Source organism: Drosophila elegans, unplaced genomic scaffold, assembly GCF_018152505.1.
Source record: "Drosophila elegans isolate 14027-0461.03 unplaced genomic scaffold, ASM1815250v1 contig_208, whole genome shotgun sequence".
Taxonomy (NCBI): domain Eukaryota; kingdom Metazoa; phylum Arthropoda; class Insecta; order Diptera; family Drosophilidae; genus Drosophila; species Drosophila elegans.
Window position 1 is genome coordinate 22,210,897 of NW_024545578.1, and position 14,789 is coordinate 22,225,685.

General features: G+C 36.6%; 10 protein-coding genes across 10 annotated transcripts in view; 4 read left to right on the forward strand and 6 right to left on the reverse strand.

Annotated features, from left to right (window-relative positions):
- Nucleotides 1–1,782: 1,782 nt before the first annotated feature.
- On the reverse strand, nt 1,783–2,181 carry LOC108136017. Its single transcript, XM_017256943.1, has 3 exons — nt 2,157–2,181; nt 1,899–2,105; nt 1,783–1,844 (listed from the first exon to the last, which is right to left on the reverse strand). Exons 1-3 carry the CDS (start codon nt 2,179–2,181, stop codon nt 1,783–1,785), a joined length of 294 nt encoding a protein of 97 aa, XP_017112432.1.
- Nucleotides 2,182–2,351: 170 nt separating this feature from the next.
- Nucleotides 2,352–2,761, reverse strand: LOC108136016. The gene is made up of 3 exons (XM_017256942.1): nt 2,737–2,761; nt 2,470–2,673; nt 2,352–2,413 (listed from the first exon to the last, which is right to left on the reverse strand). The coding sequence occupies exons 1-3, from the start codon at nt 2,759–2,761 to the stop codon at nt 2,352–2,354; spliced, it is 291 nt and encodes a 96-aa protein (XP_017112431.1).
- Nucleotides 2,762–3,105: 344 nt separating this feature from the next.
- Nucleotides 3,106–3,460, forward strand: LOC108136014. The gene is made up of 2 exons (XM_017256941.1): nt 3,106–3,337; nt 3,396–3,460. The coding sequence occupies exons 1-2, from the start codon at nt 3,106–3,108 to the stop codon at nt 3,458–3,460; spliced, it is 297 nt and encodes a 98-aa protein (XP_017112430.1).
- A 4,062-nt stretch (nt 3,461–7,522) lies between these two features.
- Nucleotides 7,523–7,973, reverse strand: LOC108136051. Its single transcript, XM_017256982.2, has 3 exons — nt 7,910–7,973; nt 7,647–7,847; nt 7,523–7,587 (listed from the first exon to the last, which is right to left on the reverse strand). The coding sequence occupies exons 1-3, from the start codon at nt 7,941–7,943 to the stop codon at nt 7,523–7,525; spliced, it is 300 nt and encodes a 99-aa protein (XP_017112471.1). The 5' UTR covers nt 7,944–7,973.
- A 349-nt stretch (nt 7,974–8,322) lies between these two features.
- LOC108136013 (salivary glue protein Sgs-3) lies at nt 8,323–9,066 on the forward strand. Its single transcript, XM_041708208.1, has 3 exons — nt 8,323–8,359; nt 8,427–8,642; nt 8,721–9,066. Exons 1-3 carry the CDS (start codon nt 8,335–8,337, stop codon nt 9,050–9,052), a joined length of 573 nt encoding a protein of 190 aa, XP_041564142.1. The 5' UTR covers nt 8,323–8,334; the 3' UTR covers nt 9,053–9,066.
- Nucleotides 9,067–9,450: 384 nt separating this feature from the next.
- On the reverse strand, nt 9,451–9,923 carry LOC108136012. The gene is made up of 2 exons (XM_017256939.2): nt 9,843–9,923; nt 9,451–9,775 (listed from the first exon to the last, which is right to left on the reverse strand). The coding sequence occupies exons 1-2, from the start codon at nt 9,904–9,906 to the stop codon at nt 9,474–9,476; spliced, it is 366 nt and encodes a 121-aa protein (XP_017112428.1). The 5' UTR covers nt 9,907–9,923; the 3' UTR covers nt 9,451–9,473.
- Nucleotides 9,924–10,671: 748 nt separating this feature from the next.
- Nucleotides 10,672–11,485, reverse strand: LOC108136011. The gene is made up of 4 exons (XM_017256937.2): nt 11,400–11,485; nt 11,129–11,352; nt 10,869–11,069; nt 10,672–10,797 (listed from the first exon to the last, which is right to left on the reverse strand). Exons 2-4 carry the CDS (start codon nt 11,151–11,153, stop codon nt 10,724–10,726), a joined length of 300 nt encoding a protein of 99 aa, XP_017112426.1. The 5' UTR covers nt 11,154–11,352; nt 11,400–11,485; the 3' UTR covers nt 10,672–10,723.
- A 29-nt stretch (nt 11,486–11,514) lies between these two features.
- Nucleotides 11,515–11,949, forward strand: LOC108136010. Its single transcript, XM_017256936.2, has 3 exons — nt 11,515–11,563; nt 11,615–11,815; nt 11,875–11,949. Exons 1-3 carry the CDS (start codon nt 11,530–11,532, stop codon nt 11,940–11,942), a joined length of 303 nt encoding a protein of 100 aa, XP_017112425.1. The 5' UTR covers nt 11,515–11,529; the 3' UTR covers nt 11,943–11,949.
- Nucleotides 11,950–12,004: 55 nt separating this feature from the next.
- LOC108136009 lies at nt 12,005–12,665 on the reverse strand. Its single transcript, XM_017256935.2, has 2 exons — nt 12,561–12,665; nt 12,005–12,507 (listed from the first exon to the last, which is right to left on the reverse strand). The coding sequence occupies exons 1-2, from the start codon at nt 12,607–12,609 to the stop codon at nt 12,089–12,091; spliced, it is 468 nt and encodes a 155-aa protein (XP_017112424.1). The 5' UTR covers nt 12,610–12,665; the 3' UTR covers nt 12,005–12,088.
- Nucleotides 12,666–13,884: 1,219 nt separating this feature from the next.
- The window catches only part of LOC108136090, a 40,847-nt gene continuing 39,942 nt past the window's right edge, over nt 13,885–14,789 (forward strand). Inside the window, exon 1 of the mRNA XM_017257061.2 lies at nt 13,885–14,508. Coding sequence (XP_017112550.1) covers nt 14,103–14,508 — 406 coding nt within the window. The 5' untranslated portion in view covers nt 13,885–14,102. The remainder of the gene's footprint in view (nt 14,509–14,789) is intronic.

Below are 14,789 nucleotides of genomic sequence, written 5' to 3' on the forward strand. Positions count from 1 at the left end.
GATAAAAGATAAAGCATACATAAATCAATGAATGAATATAGTTAATAAAATTAAAACTATAGAACACAGTTATCCAAAATACGTAGTTTAATTAACTCCTGTTCTTGTTATTTTTAGTTGTTAATTGTTGTTGTTGTTAATTTAAAGAAGTAATAAGATAGAACAATTAAAATACATTATATTCAAATACATCACAAAAATGAAAACAGTTTATGCAGACTTTAAGCTAAAGAATTCATGTTACCATTATTTAAACCCTAGTGTTGTGGAATTTCAACAAGAGTTATAGGCATTATTCCTTGTTTTAACCATTTCTAAAGCAAATAAACTTGATTTAATTGAAATAATAGTTATTCAACCAATTTTATACAATTATTTTCCATAATTAATTTCCTCATTTATTGGAAAACTCGTAACATCGAAAGTAAAACAGTTCCCAATTCCATAGCAAACATTTCCGAACATCCGGCACCGCATTGCATTCATAGTTTCCAAAACTCAAATAGCTTTCTTCATTTTGACTTTAGAAAACTTAGCATAATCTTAGCGTATACCTTCAACAACTTTTGGCTTTTACAACTCGACTTTCGGACAAGTTTAAGGAATTTACCAAATCAACAGCCTTTCAGAAATCGAATGGACGTGGAGGGGGGAATTCTTTGGAGTTGGGAGGAGAAGGATGGAGGAGGGAGGTGAAAACCCAACGTCGAACTAACTTTTCAATTTTCTTTTCACGCTCGCATTTTACAAGCTGCCACATGATTAGGGTCAATGGTTTGCAGGCCCCTACGTTCCAACCCGCTACGAAGCTGCCAAATTTCACACTCAGTTCTTGATTCGGAAATAACTCGAACGAACAAACACCTAACGAACTCAAAGTTGGGGGGCCGTATCTCTCAATCTTGTCATCACAGCGATTGCAATCATAATCACATTCACTGAAAATCTTATTATTAACTGACAGTTTATTAAAAACTCATTGGGTTGTCTGGCCAGCTCTGATTTGTTTGCCAGCATTACTGTTTGCCTTTGGTCCTGTTTTGGTCCCGTGTTTGGTCCCTTGTTTGTTATCGAGATCATAGACACATGTCCGGGGATGGCTGATTACCGACGCCAGATAAATATTAAGCAACTACATAAAGGGCTTCCTCTTGGATTTTTGGAGAAGGATTCGGTTGACGACGTCATCGAGGCTCATTGACTCCCCGCCAAGGGCACAAAACTGCTTCCCCCAACTGGTAATGAATTTTTTTGGCTTCGAGTGCTATCAGCATATACTTGTACACTCGTATACGAGGGGAATCCCCCAGCCAGCCAACCAGCCAGCCAACTCCACTCAAGTTGTTATTGTTGTTGTTTTGGCACGTGGCAACGTGCAACGTGGCCAGGAAATGCCCTGAAATTGATTTTTATTTTCATTTTAGTTGAGAGTTTTTGTTTTTTTGTCGAGCCCCGGGGTCTTGGCGTAATTATTTCTGTCCTCTGTTCCAGCATGTGATTAGATTTTCCAGCGAAAGTTTACTCAGCTTTGTTGTCGCTCAATGATAATTAAAAATGATTAGCTCATAAATATTTCCTCCTGTCGAGGGGAGAGATTTATAAGAAGGTAAATACATAGGATAGCAGATGCCCCGAAGGCCAAGAAAATATTCCGCATGAAAAATAAAGTCTTATTGCTAATTTAGGAGTTGCGCTTTTAAGGGGTGAACGTTTTTGAATACAAATTAATACCAATTTTAAAGATTAAAATATAAATATAATTTTAGAATTATAATTAGGTTCTCACAAGTGCATAACGTCGGCAATATTTTCACAGTTTACTTCCAAGCCATTCATCTGGGTTACTATAAATTATAAAAAGGTTATATAAGAAATAAAATCGATTGGTGTATTCTTACACAAACACTTTATAGCTTCCAATTCACAGTGCGTAACATTACTCCACTTGATACCAATATATTGACTGCATATTTGACTTAGCCCATTTACAATTTTATTGTTAATTCCAATTTCAACTTCAGTTTCCTTACATTTTATTAGAATATCATTGCACTTAAAGAGATTACCAAAATAGTTAGCTTCACTGCGAATCAAAACACTGAAAACTTTAAAGGGCTTAAAGAAAATAATGACAACATTAATTTAAGACCTCTTACTCAAAAGCATCAATATTCTCAACATCTTGACTCAAACTAAAGTGCAAATTGTACAATGCAACGCTTATATATTGTTTTTTTTTTGAACCCATCTGTTTTAGTTTATTTGAAACAATAAGTTAATTATTGATGTCATATTTGCCTTTAATTTTTGTTAACATAATTTATTGATAAAGAAATCATTTTTTATCAAAACTACAGCTGCAAGGTCTCGGCAATATTACCGCAGGTCATATCATCACAACGCCGTAAGATCACTGAAATATTTAATTCATAAGAGAACAATTAAACGTATGTGTTTAAATTAACTCACAGAGGCAGGTTGCTTTTTCCATTTCACATCGAGATACATTTTTCCATCTTCGATGCTGTCGACGACAATGTCGATTAAAGGAATCAATGGTCTCATCAAAACTTCCTATTCTGGGTACAAATCGTTGACAATCGATGTACACATTCTCACAGTATTGTTGATTCGATTGAGCTTCAGTACTAGAGAAGTGCAGGACGCAAAGCACTGAGAAAAAAATTAATTCAGGCTAACTATAACAAGGTGTAAGGTGTAAGGTGTAAGTCTTACCCAAAAGCAGTGAAGCTTTCAACATTTTTAATCAAAGTATGATACAAAAACTGATTCGTTTCTACCCGTGAGGTTGTATTTATATAGGAAGGTTGATCTCCTAAATTCAGATTTATTTTCAGATCACTTAATAAAGGGCACCACCTTTCACATTTTTTATTGGCTTTCCCTAAAATTGGTTATGTGTCCTCGTTCTTTTTTTGTTCAGCTGTCTTTTGCTCTCAATATGACAAACTATAATACTCTCCTTGCTCTGATTTAAATTGAATAATTTCTTTGTTTCGCAAAGCATTTTCCAAGTGTTCTGGTCTATAAAACCAGATGCATCATGCCGTTACTATCAGTTGATGTACATCAGATTTATTCAAAATGCGATGTCTTTGCGTAGTATCCATTATTTTTATCCTTTGTTGCTTGTCAATAAAGGGACAACGTTTAAATTGTAGCAGAATTCGTGAAAATTGTGAGCCCTGTATCCGCCGTTTGGTGGATCCCATCAACAATCTGGACTTTATAAACAGGGATTGCAGGGAAAGTGTCGGCGAACGTTGGGTTTGGCGTGATGTAAGGCGTTGTGACATGCAGATTGTTGCCTGTGAAAGTAAGAACTCTATGAAGTGGCTACTAAAAACATAATCATATACAACCCTTTATTGCAGATCATGACAGCAAACTGGATTGTGATACCGTGGCTAGGTTGGCTGGAATGAGAAGGCGCCATTAATTTTAACTGATTGAAAATAAAATCAAAAGTTACTAAAAATATTTTATATTTTATAATATTCTTAGTTATAACTACCACACCTTTTTATGTGCACAAAAAATAAATTTGGTGATGGTTTAACAAAATTGAAATCAATAAAAGAAGATTTTTTTTATAATTTGTTTTCTTTCACAAGAGTAAATTCATTTGAAATTTCAAATTATCGACAAAAATCAAAATTTATATTAAAAGTTGGTTAAGCATTAATTTAAATTGCATAAAAATATTAAACATATTTCTGTGTATTAAAACCACAAGAGGTTTCTTACTTTATTATACTAAATTTTTGAAAGATATTAATTGATATCTCCCACACTTCCACGCTCAAAGGGAAAATGGATTGCCTAGTTATGACCGAGCTCGCTGACGTACTTAAATATATGCCCACCAGCAACATGATTTCCCGAATCCAGCTAAAATATTAAAAGTGATTTTGCCCAAATAAATGCATATTTGCGAAGGGATTTGAGATGGTTACTATAGCCTGTCTGCCCAGCCAATAAAGCGATATGTTCTTGTCTTGATTTTGGTCTTGGTTTTGGTTTCGTTCTTGGCCTTCAATTTTTCTCGGCCCTCAGCTTGGAGCCCTTCCAGGAATCAACAGTCGCCAGCAGAGTGCATCTTCCACGTACGGGGCATTATCGTAAAGAAGGGCCCGTCCAGCATCGCGATGAGTTGAGCCAGGCACGCACAGCACATCGTCATGCTTGTCTTACACTTGATGCATCCTCATCTCGTCTGGCAGTTCTTCAAAACTTCTCACTGTCTAAGCTGCGGCAACCCCCCTCCTCTCCCATCTCTCGTCAAAACATAATTTTTCAAACGAAATTGTTTTGATTTTCTTGATGCCATAAAAAATGGGAATTTATTACTCGGCGGTCTGAGATTACAGTCACTGTTTTGGCTGAGACGCCAGACGGCAGTTCAACTGGAGAGTGTTGAACTTGAGGAAACAAGTTGTCTATTTACTTGTCCTAAAATTGGCTGCGATCTGAGTTCTAGTCTATAATTAAGATCTATCCTGAATTATTTACACAATTTGAGGGCTATAAAAGTTATCGATAGAGCTACAGAAGCACACAGTTTTCCAGAACTTCACCAAGAGATTTCAACAAGAAACTAATTCTGATCTGATTACTGGGAGGCTTGAAAGTATTATTACATTTATTACAAGTGTCTTCTTACAATCAGCTTTGCTCTGCTGCAATATGCGGAGCACAAGCTCTGAAGCCTGCTTGGAGATAATTGAGCATGGCCTGGGCAAGGAAGGTGGTCGGAAGGACCCGTGAGAACCACTAGAAGACGTAAGACGACGAGGCCTAGACCTTGCACTCACAGAAGAAAGACATTATCATAAACATAACATCCATTAGGACCACTAGGAAGTCCATTCCTCCAAAGATTCTACCGCATTGCACAGAGAAAACTACTGAGAGGACCAAGCCATTTTGCACTGAAAGGACTACTGAAAGGACAACTGAAAGGACAACTGAAAGAACTACTGAAAGGACAACTGAAAGTACTGTTGAAAGGACTACTGAAAGGACCTCTCCACATTGCGCAGAGATGACTAAAAAACGAACTAGTCCACCTTGCACTGAACAGACTACTGAAAAAAACCTCTGCTCCTTGCACAGACAAGACTACTAGAAATCCTTGTCCACTGGAGACAAGTCCTTACCCAAAGACAACACTTGCAACTTCTACTCAAAAACCCACCAGGCTGGAATCCTGGCGGTTCTATACAGACATCACCTTCAAAACACTGTATATGCAATACGAAACACCCACCTTTAACAACCACAAAAAACCCAAGAAACGAAAACTGACCAACGGAATTGCAAATGAAAACTTCTTTTATATTGTTAATAAAATAAATTGTTGTGCATTTAATTGAATGGTAACGTGTCTACAGGCGATACACGAAATATGAGCAAACGATTTCTGAAATTTAATTGTTATGCATTGATTGGGTTTTAAGTTTCCTTTGCTCCAGTCAGAATTTTCTGTTATGTTGATTTAATAAAACTGAGAAAGGCATGGCTTCTCAATATGCTTTTAATATAAACTGTGTGAACGCGTGTGTGTCCGTATGAAGTGCTTTTTAAATACTTGTAGCGGTTTAAGCTTTTACCCTCACCAGCCATTGGACCAGCTGCCCCGACACCAAAACTCCCACCCGACACCCACTTGAGTTCACGTCATGAACATGATTATGTACTTTATGAATGTGCAGAGGAGCGATTGCAGTATCTAAAAAAGAACGATGATAAGATACCCTTTTAAAGTAAGTAGCAATATGTGTTTATATCGTAAATTATCTTTAAATATATAAATATATTTAAATATAAATATTCAAGTCGGTCAATGCATAGTTAAATTCAGTATTTCTAAATCATATTAATACTAACCATATTATTCTAGATTATGTTTAATGATCTTATAACCTCAGTAAAAAACCAGATTAAATATTTAAATTGAAGATTTAATATAGAGTTACTTTACTCTATAATTTATTTTATAGGAAATATTTTTAAAATATTTATTTGTATATTTGTTGCATAGTAGGGTGAACCCGTTAAAATATCAGGGTATATGTGGTCATGATTTTTCCACTCTGCCTGTGCCAACTGCTTATATAATATTTGAAAATTGAAAATCTTTTTGACGCTGCACTTGAAAAATGCTTAGACCAGGCCATGATGATGAACTTTATAAAACTCTTGACCACATTTGCCGCACCCGTCACCCCTTCCCGCCCCTCCCCTACCATTTTAAGCGTCTTTCCTTTCCACTTTGGACATGTCTGACCAGCTGACGTCCGAAAAAGTGTTTAGAGAAGGGTCGCAATGGGACCGAGGACTGGGGATCCAAAGCAGGGGTATAAGGAATGCATTGCACTTGACTTTAGCGCCACTTGTAAGTGTAAATTTTATTTGAGCCAGCGTAGTAGGTACACATGTAGATACTCACATTCAACCATGCCCTTTGTCAAGAGCTCCAAAGTGCCGGGGCCAGCGATATTGGCGTTCGCACTCGGACTTGGTCTTCGACTTGGACTTGGAAACATTTTGGACTCAGTTACGTTATCCGCTTTTTCATTTTGTTTTTTTTTTTTTTTGGCCCAAAGTTTGGCATCGTGTCGCTGACAGCTAAGTGGTGATAATCGCTTTTGAATTGAATCTGAGCAAGTAAATTTGCACGCAGACCAAGTTGAAATTCGAAAACGCAACAGTGCAACGATGCAAGAGTTTGGACACTGGCCATCGGACAAAAGACGTCACTTGTTTGGCTTTGTTCTGTCCCCTTTTTTTGGGTGGGCGTTTTGGTTTTTGTGTTTTTTGGCTGCGGTTTTATTCCAAAAGACCAGTTAGAGGGCTTCGAGGATGGGGCTACTGCGGTTTGTTTGCCTGGTTGCTGTGGCTTCTAATTTGTGAACTGGATTTGCGGCTTCAAGAAACGGATGGGCGACGACTCAGCTGGACTTGTAAGTCATTAAATCAGGGCTTAAAGCCCCAAGCACCAGTGCTTCTTTAATTGAAAAGTTTAAATTGCATTTTGTTAAACTAAATAAAGCAAATTAGAAGAAAATCTCTGAAATCTGAGTCATTTAACAAAATTGAAATATTTCATTAAAGGAACAAGATTATGCCAGAATTGTGTTACCTAATATTAAGGTTCAAACACTATAAAAATTTTAATTTTAAATCTATAGCATCCATTATCCACAATCGCTGGCAATATAGAGCATGTGAGTGTTTGATTGTAGCTTAGAATATCGAAAGCTGTTAACACAGTTTACTTTATATTTATGTTAACACAGTTTATATATATCATAAAAGGCATACAAATTTAGATGTACTTTTTAAAAATTACAGAAACAGATCAAATTGATCACATTGCCAATTTTAACTTTAAGTTCCAACCTAATAAATTAATTCTCAGAAATAAAACTATATTAATATTTCAATGCTCTCTATTTATTTTTATTGTCAATCAATTTCAAAATTTATTCAATTGAAATCAATTAATACGTTCCATGCCGGCGAGCTCAGCGATGTCATTACAATTCATGCGACGATCAACTCCTAAGTCGAAAATGTTTCAATTACAAATTAGATACCTTCAAGGTTTATTCCAAACTTACCCTGGCAGTTGAGCCTGGTGAGCTCACAACGTCCCACATTCCTCCAGCGCCAAGTCCTTTGTGTCCTTTCCCTGCAATGTCTATTCAGAACAGGCATCTCACGATCATTTCGGTTGTTCAGCCTTTCCACGCATCGTTCACACCTCCTGGTCAATTCATCGCAGTTGCTATGTTGTCCAGCGACCAAAGTCAGGCACAGGACTATAAATTCAATGTTGCCAATTAAAGGAACAATCTCCCAAAGGTGTTGAATCCAAACTTACCAGCTAACACGGTCAAAATTGCTTTGATATGCATTACTTTGGCTTGGTGGCTCTTCACTGGAACTTATCAGTTACCTAACTATTGAAGACTTGGCTCCAACCCGACTTTATATAAACACCAATCAGTATACGGATGCCGGTAAAACAGATGTTTTACAACAAAAGATTTTAAAAATTCTGTAAAAATTCGTATAATATGGCAACAAAAGCCTTACACAATTGCCAACTAACCTTTTCGTTAAATGTAGAAGAAATAGGTCATCTTTTCAGCGCATTGAAGGGCATCACTTCCCGTTCATGATAAAGACATATTTTTGAATAATAGGCACAGGTTTTCCTGAAGGCTGTCAAGCACTTTATAAAAGCCCAAGTGCGAAGTCAATTTCGGCAGTGAATTTAACCGACTTCTCAGCAGCAATACCAAGATGTCGAAAGCTACTATTATTTTTGGTAAGGATCCAGGTGGCCCTGCGAACTAAATAATCCATTATTAATTCTATGACAATCCCCATTTAAGCTATAGTTTGCCTTTGCGTGGCTGTTCAGGCTCAAACTACTGTAAGGCCACGTGATCGAGAGATTTGCCAAACTGAGAACGCCAAGTGTCTACGAAATGAACGGCGATTGGGAAGGGAAAGTGACATCTCAAACATCTTCAATAATCACTGCCGTGGAGCTGATAGATCCTGGCGCAATATTACTCGTTGCGAGCTATCTTTGGCCACTTGCCGCTGTACGTATCCCAGCCAAATTTGCAGTTTTCGATATGAAACTTATATATATAATTTCCATAAAAACTTCTTATTTACAGTGACTCTTGAAAATTGTAGCCTCATTAACTGCCAGAATGTGAAAAGAACGCTTGGGGGTGGTGGAGTCACCGGCCGTCCTCCAACTTCACCGCGAACTACGACCCGCAGGACCCCAACACCTAGGACACCATCTCCTGCACCTAGAACTCCGTCACCTCGTACTACCACCACTCGTAGGTCAGGAACTAGAACACCCTCTCCTCGTTCTACTACCACTCGTAGGACCCCAGGACCTAGGACTCCATCTCCTCGTACTACTACCACTCGTAGGTCAGGACCTAGGACTCCTTCTCCTCGTCGTACTACAACTCGTCGCCCTTTGGAAGACTAAAACCCTTCAGAACTGAGCGGCACTAAAGAAAAGTTAACTAACATCTGTGTTATTAAAAACCAATAAACATTTCAATGCTCTCTAAAATATGATGTTTCCTTTTTGTCTGATCTGTGCCCTTAAGTCAATAATAGATTTACAAAAAGGTCAAGACGCTTGGAAATCAATCTATATATACTAGATTTCAACTCATAAAATGGCATATTTAAAAAAATAAAATCATCTGATCAGCGACTTTCAGTCGAAGGAGCTTTGGTTATTATATTAGTATTTTTTAAAGTCAAAAATATTATTTAATTGGCTTTATACTATCAAGTTTAAATAAACAACTGCTTTTTATTATCTTTGAAAAATTCATATTTAATAATAAAATGAAACTAATATATAAAAATAAATATAAATCAAATATAAAGCAATCAAACTATTCATTTAAGCTATCATCGCTGTTGTTAAGTTCATCGGTAGTTTCTTGGGTACTTTTTATGTTCAGTGTAGTCGAAGCAACGCTAATCGCTTCCAACGCTTTGGCAAGATTTATTGATTTTGTTGTGACACTCTGGCTTACGTTTTTTGGCTTTTCCAATCCAATTATTTGTAAAAGATTTTTCGATTTATTACTGTAGTCTTCATTGGGCAGCGAAGAATAAAAAATAATTCCGGCTAAGCAAACGCCAAGAGCCATTCCCACCAACAGACATACGCAAGATTTCTTGTTGGATCGACCTTTTAGTAGAAGAGTAAATCATTGCATGTTTTAATTTTATTTATTTAAGAAACAAAATCTACTCACCTTCATTTAGGAGGGACCTGGTGGCCAGTTTGCTATTTAGCTTGGCGGAGCTTATCGGGATCATTCTTGGTCAAGGTTTCTCATTCGAATAAATGAAAAACATGTCTTGTTCACTCTGTTCTTTTATATTCCGCGTCACTGGAACAATTGAGTAAACATAAATTTAAAATTTTAAATTGTATGAATAGCCAAATGTGCACACGAGGTTCATAAACTCGTTCGAGCTTGTGCAAAAAAAATTAAAGAAGTAAATAAATATATACTCAAATGTCAGAAGATACTTCACATAAATACTAGAAACTCCATATGCCAGTACATATAAATTGTATTTAGCATAGTTAAAGAATTAATAATATTAAATTTTAGAATTCTAGTAGCCAATTAGAAGCCTTGATTACAAAATTAAAGAAGTGAATAAATATATACTCAAATGTCAGAAGGTACTTCACCTAAATACTAGAAACTCCACATCCAAAAATAAAACATGGGTTGTATTTTGATAATTGAAGAATTAATATTTAATAAAATACAATTTTAGTATATTTATCCCAAAATTTTTCAAATCGGACATGTTTTAGAAAAATAAATATTACTGGTCGTCAAAGTCAAAAATTTACTACATACATATATTTACAGTGAGTTACACGTTTCTTTTTGTCGTGAAACTGGACTGTGGCATTTCTTCCCAATTCATATAAAAATTTAATGCAATAACTATTGATTTAAATGTCTTTCTTATCCCTTTTAAGCTTTTTGTTTTTGTTAAAATATAATTTATAAGAAAACAAAATGAAATAGAGAGCATTGAAGTGTTTATTAATTGGCAGGAATGCAGGTTTCACTCGGTTTTCTGAATGGTCTTTCAGTTCATTCGAGGGGCCTTATTCGTTGGGTCGCCTGGCGAGCACTCGCCTAACATTGTCACAGGACAAAGTCTCACAACGTTCCAGGGTCACTGTACAAAGATTAAGTTTAAAATAAATAGTCAATATAGATTAAATAAATTAAGCTTAATTAGACCCTTACATTGGCAAGTGGCCCAGGCGAGTTCGCATCTTGAGATGTTGCGCCAACGCCTGTCTAAACGGCGACAGTTCTCGTTAAAGATGTCTGAAACATCGTTGGTCCTTCCATTTCGATCAGCTCTAGAGTCACATCGCTCCCTGATTCGCCTGCAAATCTCTCTATCGGATTGGGCCTGAACGGCCACGCAAAGGCAAATGAAAGCTAATCGAGAGTATACATTTTATTAGCTGCACAAAGACTAGATCTTTGTAGGTGCTTACCAATTACCAGTGTGATCTTCGACATGGTGATATTGCAGCTAAAAACTCGCTTAAGTTCTGTGCCGAAAACGAGCTAATACGTGGGCTTTTATAAAGTGCAGGTTTCTTTCAGGCAAAAAGGTGCATTTTTTTTAACACATGTCTTTAATACATTCAGGAATCACAGTATATGGTCTATTCAATTTGATTTAAAAGGCGTCCTACTTTTGAAACATTTCCTGAAACTTTTCCATCTGTTATAAAAGGCTTTTATCCCGATTTAAATACTTACCATATGTTAAGTACAAAACATATGCTCTATGTGACTCGCTTTGTTTTTGGTGTTTATATAAAGACGAGACTGATTGGTGTGTTCTGTAGTTCAGTTAGCTGATAGGTTCTTGTCATTACAATCTGACATAATGCATCTTAAAACTATTTGCACCGTATTTTTTGGTAGGTTTTTATTTAAATCATTTAATTACGTATTTTAATTTTGAATTGTAGTCCTGGCCTTGACTTTGGTTGCTGGCCAAGAACAGGATTGTAGGATATTGGAACGCAGCTGTGAAAGATGCGTGGAAAGGCTTCACAATCCAATTGATCGTGAGCTGCCCTTCTTCAACAGGGAGTGCAGGGAAAAGACACGAAGGACTTGGATCTGGAGGAACGTAGGACGTTGTGAGCTCTCCCGTATTAACTGCATGGGTGAGTTTTTTTATAGTTTTATATATAAGTTTTTTTGTTTAAACTGTTTTAACCTTTAGGTTGGGATCGACGCTTGAACTGTGGCGAAATCGCTGAAATGGCTGGCATGCTCAGGAGAACTGATTAGCCAAAAACTAATGATTAAACAAATGATTAATAAATAAAAACTCAAGAGAGCATTGAAGTAAAACTATAAACTCGTTTAATTAAAATGAAAAATTTAAAAGCATTAAATCTGATTAGTTGCCTTATTAAGTCAATAAATTACACAAATTAAATTTCTTCATGCCATTGATGCATCGCATAACGCACTATTCGATCTTCAATTTCGTATTTATCATCTGGATCTGGATCGTTGTGATAACTTAAATCTTGATTTAAATTTTGATCTTCTTGATCCTCGTTTGGCATTTTCGGACTTAAGACATCTAATATGCGATCATAAAGATCTTCAAATTCAGTTGTAAGATGATCATCATATGTTTCGATATTAATATCAGCTAATGTTTCGTTTTGAGGATCTGGTTGATCAATTGTTAAATGATCCTGGTTTTCGTTATAATAATCAAACGAGGTTTTCACTTCATTATCGCCATCAACGTATTCCATATCAGGCCGTGTTAAATGATCATCTGGCGGTTTTTCAGGATCAATATAATAATCTTCATGTTCACTGTTGGGTTGTCCCAAGTCTAGGGGTTTAAAATTGGTTTATCAAATTATCTTTTCTTTAACTATTACTTACCCGTTAGCAGCAGAACGAAAAGTACATTAAAGTGAACAGTAAATCCCATATTATCCTCCTCGTATATCTTATAGCTTTTAGCAAAAATTTAATACTGATGGATGGTATATTAAAATTCATTGCATTTGTTATTGCAAGCTTTTTCATATTTAAACAGCATACATTTAATGTGTGTACGCTGTTTACCTAGAATTGTATACCGAACAAGAATTTTAGCCAAGGGATCGAAGCTTTGATACCCCTACCAAGATTAAAGTTAATTCAAATTTATAAAAAAGATTGATTTGAATGCTTTAAAGTATTGTTGAAATGCTTGTTCGCAAACTCATTTTTTCCAGTATTTAAACATCATTTTTTGTTTATATTGAAAACTTGCTTAGTGACGATGCGCTCCAAGAGCGTGTGCATTGGAATCTTATTTTAGCACCATTGAATAATTTTTGTTCTGTTGAGCAGATCGTTGAAAAAAACGTTTGCTCTATGACTTTAATAAAAAAAGTGGTTTGACAGGAAATCAGTGAGTGTTATAACCTTAGTTGTTTTAAATGAATATTAAAACCATATAGTAGTACTAAACAAAATATATTTTCTAATAAGTCAGGATTAGTCAGTAAAAAGTTTTCTAAAGTTTAAAAATAAAAATAATTTTATATTCAAACAAAAATATTTATTAACGAGTCAAAAAACTAGTGACGTAGCCAAAAAAAACTGAAATACAATTTTTTAAATATCTGTACAAGTACAAAATGTTTTAGTATTTTTTTATTCGCCACGCTTATAAAATACTTAAATATTTAAGGACTTTAGTTCTGCACTGCAAAGCGATGAAAATAAACCTTTTAAGAAAATATAGCTCACTGACACACACAGTTATAAAAATCTTAAATTAATCTTTCAACATCAATTACAAAGCAAACTTGCATAATTATTTATTAAGTATCTAGATTTAGCTAATCACAGAATTACTAAAAGCTCGTAGCCATTCTCGACCACAGAGCTTTACCAATGGCCCAGGGAGAAATCCACCACAACCGATCGTGACTGAGAATGAGCCACTATATCGGCGGCTCTCGCAGGTAAACAAAAGTCGGTCAAAAATCGGCGAGAGGAAAACGCTGAAACAGGCCCGTCTGGCTAAAAAAATAAAAACAAAATAGCAAAAATAGCAAAAACTGGCAGGCAGGCGTTAATACGCGTACAAAATTGTTTAAACAAGAGACGAGATTCTGTCGCTCGATCTATCTGCTTAAATACACAATGTGATAACGAAGATAGCGGGCATTAAAACTGCGGTTCAGTCGTCAGCTGTGATCGCTGTTTTTCACACACAAAACCGAAAATTCAGAAACCGAAAAACGAAGGAGTAAAATAAATAATACATATATGGAATAAGTGTAGAGTTCAGTTTGCTGGCGGGTTACCAAAGATACGCTCACGTTTGGCGGCTCAATAAATTCGTTTTAGTGTTAAATTCAGTTTATAACAAGTTAGCAAAGTGATTGATTGATTGAGTGACGGCGTGATTGAGCTAGTCGAGCAATAATGGCTAATTATACAGTGGTGCGTGTGACCAAAGTGCAGCCATATCTGCATACGGTGGACCCTAGTTACGCGGCTTTGGCCAATGTCGATGGCTTTTACTCGCCGACTTTGGAGGCCGGATTACTTGATTTCCATGGCAATGGGAGTGGCACTGCCACCCATGCCAATCTGACGGCGGAAAGTGTACTGGTGCTAATCGGGGACGAGAACTATAGCTATCGATCCACCTCGACCATAGTGCTGATGGTTTCCGCCTGGATCCTGCTGATTCTGGGCTTTGTCTTCTGCTGCTGCGCCGAGTGCTGTGGCGTAAGCGTTTGGCGGGGCAAAAAGACACGGTCCAGCGTCGATGGGCTAAATCAGGTGGAACAGGGTGTGAGTGCCACCGCCCACGGTTCAACTGCAGGTGAGTGTTCAAGTTGCTATCATCGAAGCTTTTGTTGGGGCGCCTCGTTTGCATACTTTTAGGCAGCCATAAGATATCGATTGGCACTGGGGACGCGGAGGCAGGCAAGTTTGGATAGTCAAGTCTGGGGTCATAATTCACGAATAACCCATAAATGGCAACAATAAACGAGCAGCCAGAGGGATATTCAAGATTTTGTCAGTGCAATGTACCCTTTGGCACTGTTGTGCATTAGCAACATGTCGTAATTGTAAAAAAAAAATACTGAATCACTACTTCAC